Genomic DNA, 6,373 nt, shown 5'->3' on the forward strand with positions numbered 1-6,373 from the left:
CTTTTTTGGATGTATTCATACTAGAAGTGTATGAGTTATCCGTTGTAACAACAAAAAAAAATCGTAAAAAAGCGAAAATATAATAGATAGCTTTAGTTTTACGCAACAAATTTAAATCTGCATTTTTTTTCCTAAAGATTCTGGAAATCATCCGGTTCAATCTTAAACTAACCGTTGTTGAGGACTTGCATGTAATACTTTTGTTCCAATGGTGTTTCTTGGTAAAAGAGTGATATTTATCAAGAGATAAGTAACTGCATATCTTCCCAAAACCTTTTATTCACATCATTTTCTTTTTGTTCAGATAATCATTATCTTGTTCCAGAGATAAGCTATCTGGAACGTACATTTCAGGCAACAGGTTACTTCAGATCAGCCAATTTCCTTTCTATACCTCAACCATGCACTTGAATCTTAAGGCCTCGACCCTTTTAAACAGCTTATGCACTCTTCTTGATGCGTAATTTAAATCCTCAAATGAGAACCAGAATTCAGGGCAATCCTGATTAGCTTTCAAAAACTTGCAGCAAATGCAACTCCTGCCTTATTGAGGCTCACACTCCTCGATATCACATCTTTAAACCTGATGCATTTACTATAGTAGATATCATGTTGTATAAGCTATTACACTGTGCGCGACATGCATCATAATATTTTACAGAACCTCCAAACTGGTGCAAAAGAGAACAAAAGGAATCAGGAAAGAAAATTCGAAACTGTGTGTTTAGCAAACTGATGGAATTTCTGAAGAGTACAGGGCTGCAATGAAAGAAGAGAAGGGAAGAAACAGGAAAAGAAAGGGTAATCTAGAATACACATGGAAAGAGAATGCCTGAAGCTTATTTCAATGAAACTAATTGAAATTGCTTCTTTAGGTACATATCAAGGCAGAGCTATCTCAAACCTAGGGATATATAAATCCATGTATCTATTTATCAGCAGACTGTCTTCAAACTTTTCTTACCAGAGAATATATATATATATATATATATATATATATATATATATATAACCAGAAGATACCAAAACAAGTATGTATAATATCTAAAATATTTCAAAAAGTCCAAACTTTCATGGAGTTGCTTGGAGCCCATCATCATCACAAGTCAATTTTGCACCGGGCAAGAAATATACATTTCCGACTTACTATATTTTAAGAAAGAGTAGTTTACTAACAAATTTTTAAAATCTTAAAGACAGTAACCCTATAATGGAGCGGACTAAGATGCAAATTTTTTTTCGAAGCAATTGTCATAATGCCATACTACTCTACTATATGTCTAGAGCAAGATTCGTCATATTAATACCGGATCCCATATTGATACTATGTAGGAACAGTTTCTCACATGCCTAGTCTAAAAGTTAATTTGGTACCAGTATAGTATGGTACAATGTATGCTCGATACAGAGCAGTATGCATAGGTATGGCGACTCATGAGGATTATCATGGAGAAAAGTAATTTAATGAAGAGTTCTTGAAGTGGAGACTACCAATTAGAAATTGGGTTCCTATCAATAAAAGAACATGACAACAATGACACAATAAGCGTGAAAACAAAAAGAAACATTCATTTGGTTAACCAAGCATCCGTAGCAATAATAGAAGAAGTTACAACATTTACACATCCAGCATTTAGCCGACAAAATTTTTGAGAAACTGGCACTTAAGTAAGAACATGGAGTGATTTGATATATATATATATATATATATGAGAAAAGAGGAATAGAAATAGGCCGAAAATCATATAGGATGAAATAGTGAAAAAGGACTTGATATCACTATATCTTTCAAAGTGTGTGGCCATAAATAGAGTGGGAATAGAGTAAAAGGATTCTTGTAGCCAACCCAACTAGTTTGGGATTAAAGCTTAGTTAAGTTGAGTTGAGTTCTCAAGTTATGATAAGAATTATTGCAAAATAATCTTGACTTTGGCAATCTAATTCAAAAAAAGATCAAGTGCCAAAAAGGAAAATCAAAAGAAAACCGTCCTTCATTAAAGAATTTTGCAAGCAGGATTCACGTATTGTATTAGCTTATGTGCATGTATTCATTTACTTGGCTACTAGCGAAACTTGACCTCTAACCATATTGTGCAATTCATTGGCGTTGGAACTATTATAATTACCATATGATTTTGGACCCAGAGAGGGAACTTCATAAGATGATTTAATTCACAGATGCATGCTACTAGATTGCTCTTAATTTTTCGTAAGAGTTTTCATCCTCTTTTTGCTTTCTGTTCCTTGTACTTCTCTCTTATGTGTCAAATACCCAATCCTTACTCTCAGAAAGAGAGCCATTCCCATGTGTTTCGATTAGCAATGCTTCCTACTCTGCTCCATCTCTGTGGATGCTGTGCTCTATAAATCAAGAACCATAGTTTAGTGTTGGAAAAAGAGGCCAGCAACTTGGACATGAGAGAGGGAGACAAGGAGGTGGAAGCAGAGGTGTGGTTTTTAATTGTACCGAAAGACCCGTGTTCTCCGTGTCTCTTGCCGCTCCTTTGCCTCCACACTCCATCCCATAAGCTAGGTGCCGGAGCACCACATCGAGATAGCCGGGCAGAGGTGAGAATAGGGAGGGGGAGGAACAAGATAGATAAGCGATGAGGTATTTCTTTTCTTTTTTTTTTTCCAAAGGAAGGGGAGCCTGAGCCACCCAATTTATTGAATATGCGAGAGAAATATGTACATGAGAGTCAAAAGAGACAGGGATGGAATGTACAATGCGAAGGCAGGAGGAAAAATAAGTAACAACCAATGAGAACAAGTAGATGGAACAACAAGCAATATGATGAGGAGAAGATTGCACCATTTTTGGAGGTCAGAAGGTAGGTTTTAACCAGTTAAAGTCCATGTCAAGTGGTCGCTATTGACCTTTCGGAATTCTTGACCAGAATGCCACATGTCATGAAAACGGTGCGTGTAGGATGTTTTAATATCTAGAGTATATACAGCACTCCTCCATACATAACCCTTGAGGAATAAGTTTCTTCTCTATCAATCTTTATATATCATTAAACAGGGATAAAAAAGTAGATAGAGACTAGATTAAAATCAAATCTCAGTAATACTCCTGTCTCCTTTTTTTTTTTACTTAATTAAGAAGAAAAATTCAGGGGGGTCGTGTTGTCGCAGAGGAAGGAGTTTCAGGTGCGATGAATCCCGTGAGGACGAAGGAGGTCGTGTTGATTCAATTACGACGAATCTCGTGAGGACGAGCCTCTGAATCTACGTCGGAGAGCTTGGTCGATAGATTCGCAGGCAAGGCAGCTGAACCCATGAAGCAACCCAACCCAAATACTGGTAATGTGGCTGAAAATTATTCATTACTTTAATTTAAAGTGAGAGCCGATAATGGGATCAGCTAGGTTTGTCCCTGCTCTTTTTTTTTTTTTCTTCTAATGGACACAATAACTACAATCGACTCATTTGTGATTTCATTGAAGAATAGCTCTGCAGGAAATGGGAAGCCTAAAACAAAAATGAAAAAGAAAATAATACTAATAAATAAATACGCCATAAAATGATCGATGAAATCTCAAACAACGATTGCATGCACAGTAGAATTTTTTTTAAACTCCTCTCGGTCTTTCACTTGGACACATGCCTTCTCTCTTTTTCTCTCGTCCTCTCTCCGGTGTGGCGAGGACACGGCCCTTCGCCCTCCATCCATCCCTCCCTCCATCGAGATATGGGAGCTAGGAGGCATTTTTAATTAGCATGCACGGCCGGCTCTGCAGCCGAGCGGACCGGCGTAGCGTGTGAGCCTTTTCACCCATGTCCCTGGTTTCGCCTTGATGAAGTCCTTCTTATCGAAATTGTTTTTGGCTGGAGCACCAGACTCGCGGAAGAAGGCTCCGTTCTGCATCAAGTCACCCTCAGATCTCCATGTCCAGTGCTTCCAGACATCTTCGGTCGCGTAATCCCTCTTGGTGATCTACAGCAGCACCCAAACTTCTTTTCAGCTCGGCCGCTCCCTCAAATCCATTCTTTTATTTTTGTTGTGTTTATATTTATTCCGTACGTGTGTGTGGACTAGGACTTATTATAATGATGTGTGTGATATAAGACGATCCGAGAGAGTCGTTGGTGGGCTTTTACCTCCTTGGCGAATCTCATAGGGGGAGCAAGGAACCGGTTTCCTTGGCTGATGATGGTAGGGTGCTGGCTACCACCGATGGCATACATCATCCAGTGGGTGTAGTCATTGTTGACGACGTGGAAGAAGCCCCAGCGGCACCTGCTCCAGAAATTCATGTATTAGATTCGACTGACACACAGTTAACCTTACCCAATTGCCAAGGATTCGCATGCAGATCCGAAATAGAGTATAGTGTCTCTCTTTTGCTTTGGCTTGCCCACCTCGGCATCCTCTGCACAAGGCCTTTCCCGAAGTGGTTGAAGGCAACAGTGACCTGCATTATCGAGTCCCTCTCGTTCGAATCGCTGGCACCGAACAGCAGCACCTGAATGAACGAACGAAGGGCTTGCATTAGTACTACTCCGGTCACTCATCAAGATAATTAAACAACAGCAACAACAACATAACATGAGCGTGCGCGAGAGAGAGTTTGGGGTTGAAGAAGGATCGATATGTCAGTAAATTAAATTTGGAGGTGGTGGTGCCGTGGTGGTGGTAACGTACGTCGTTGTGGCGGGCGAAGTGGCAGTTGGAAATGGTGATGGCAGTGGATGCCTCGATGGCATCGATGAGGCCGTCAGCACAGTTCCTCATGGAGCAGTGGTCGATCCAGATGTCGCTGGAGCCGTAGATGGAGATGCCATCGCCATCGCTCTTGGTCCTGAAGCCGTAGTGCCGGAGGGAGTCCCTGATCATGCCGCCGTTGCCGGGTTTGATGTCATGGATGTGGAGGCCGTGGATGATGACGTTTTGCACGAACTGGATGCTTATCTGGGCGCCGAAGGCGATGTGGACGTTGGCCCCGCGGGCGTCGATGGTCTTGTTGCTGTTGATGATGAGCTCCTCGGAGAGCCTGATGATCATGTCGCGAGCGAAGATGATCCAGAGGGGCCGGTCCTGGATGACGCCCCACCGGAGCGTCCCGTACTTGGGGTTCACCAGGTCGTTGTCGGAAGGATCGGTCACCACGTAGAAGTCCCCGTCCCTGCCACCCACGGCGTTGCGACCGAACCCCTTCCCACACGACGCCAGCTTCTTGCGGTCTTTGATCCAGTCCTTCTGGCACCTCCAGCACCGGTCGATCGGGTTGCTGGCCACGCACTGCCCCTGCCGGAACTTGTCTGCACGGACGGCTTTCAGGCCTCTCCGAGTGCTGTTGCGCGCCTGCGCCAGGGCCCTGCATGCACCCCACATCCATCCACCCATTCATTCATTCATTCATGACCTTTTAGGAGGAGAAGAAGAGCGACAAGTTGAATGGTAAGAGCACGTCATGGATCGATCGCAAATGGTTTTTCGGCAACTAACCGACCATGTTCATGGGAGCTACGCAAATCTAGCTAATCTGAATTACGTACGTACGTGAAGAAGACACGGATCCAAGCATGCCGCGAGAGGGGGGGAAAGAGGGGGGCTTACAAGTGAACGGCCTGATTGAAGTGGTTGGTGACGCCCTCGGGGTCGGGGTGGTAAGCGGCGCGGGATCTAGCGAACGCCTCTTCCGCCTTCTTCTGCCAGTGGTCGTCAAGCTCCGCGACATTGGCGCCGGACAGGGCAGCAGAGGCCAGGAAGAAGAGGGAGAAGAGGAAGAAGCTGGGTTTGGTATGGAGGCCCTCCATTGTCAGCTGCCGGACCTTATCGCTCTCTCCTAATTCCTTCTTCTGTTGATGTTCGTATATATGCATCTATATATCTCTATGTAATATATATTTCTATTATCTTTGGGGTGGGTGGTTGTGGAGGGGTTCGGTATAGTCTAGGAGACCACCAGACCCGACCAGACCAACCGACCAGACCCACGAAGACTAGGGAGGCAAGATCATGGTCCGCTCGGCATTCAGTGGGGGTCACAATGAGGAGGGAGGACGTTTATATAAGGGGGAGGGCGTAGCTCAAAATAGAAACAAGGTGTTGAACCAAAAAATAAATAGAAATAAGGTGGGAGGGCGAGAGAACGACGGGCCGAGGGGAGAGCCAATGGTGGTGGTCACCCACCCTGCGCGATAGACGGCCGGCCATTGAGCTTGTCTCGCTGTTGTTTTCTTCCCCCACCCCTTTTTTTTTTTCTTCGTTTTCTATTTATTTCTCGGCCTTCCTTTGGAGGGGAGGGGAGGGGACGGGGGGATCTGAAGGGTTCCAAGTCCGTTGGAGCTTTTGCAGGGAGCGCGGGGAAATAATAGGCTGCTGACAAGCTGCGTGTGGCTCTGATCATAAACACGTGGCCCCTAA

General features: G+C 43.9%; 1 protein-coding gene across 1 annotated transcript; it reads right to left on the reverse strand.

Moving 5' to 3' along the window:
- Positions 1-3,498: 3,498 nt before the first annotated feature.
- Positions 3,499-5,969, reverse strand: LOC103704989 (pectate lyase). The gene is made up of 5 exons (XM_008788538.5): positions 5,564-5,969; positions 4,649-5,321; positions 4,366-4,469; positions 4,105-4,243; positions 3,499-3,940 (listed from the first exon to the last, which is right to left on the reverse strand). The coding sequence occupies exons 1-5, from the start codon at positions 5,827-5,829 to the stop codon at positions 3,719-3,721; spliced, it is 1,404 nt and encodes a 467-aa protein (XP_008786760.4). The 5' UTR covers positions 5,830-5,969; the 3' UTR covers positions 3,499-3,718.
- Between the last annotated feature and the right edge of the window lie 404 nt (positions 5,970-6,373).

This window comes from Phoenix dactylifera, chromosome 12 (assembly GCF_051530095.1).
Source record: "Phoenix dactylifera cultivar Ajwa chromosome 12, Ajwa_hap1_PhDact_Kaust_v1.1, whole genome shotgun sequence".
Taxonomy (NCBI): Eukaryota; Viridiplantae; Streptophyta; class Magnoliopsida; order Arecales; family Arecaceae; genus Phoenix; species Phoenix dactylifera.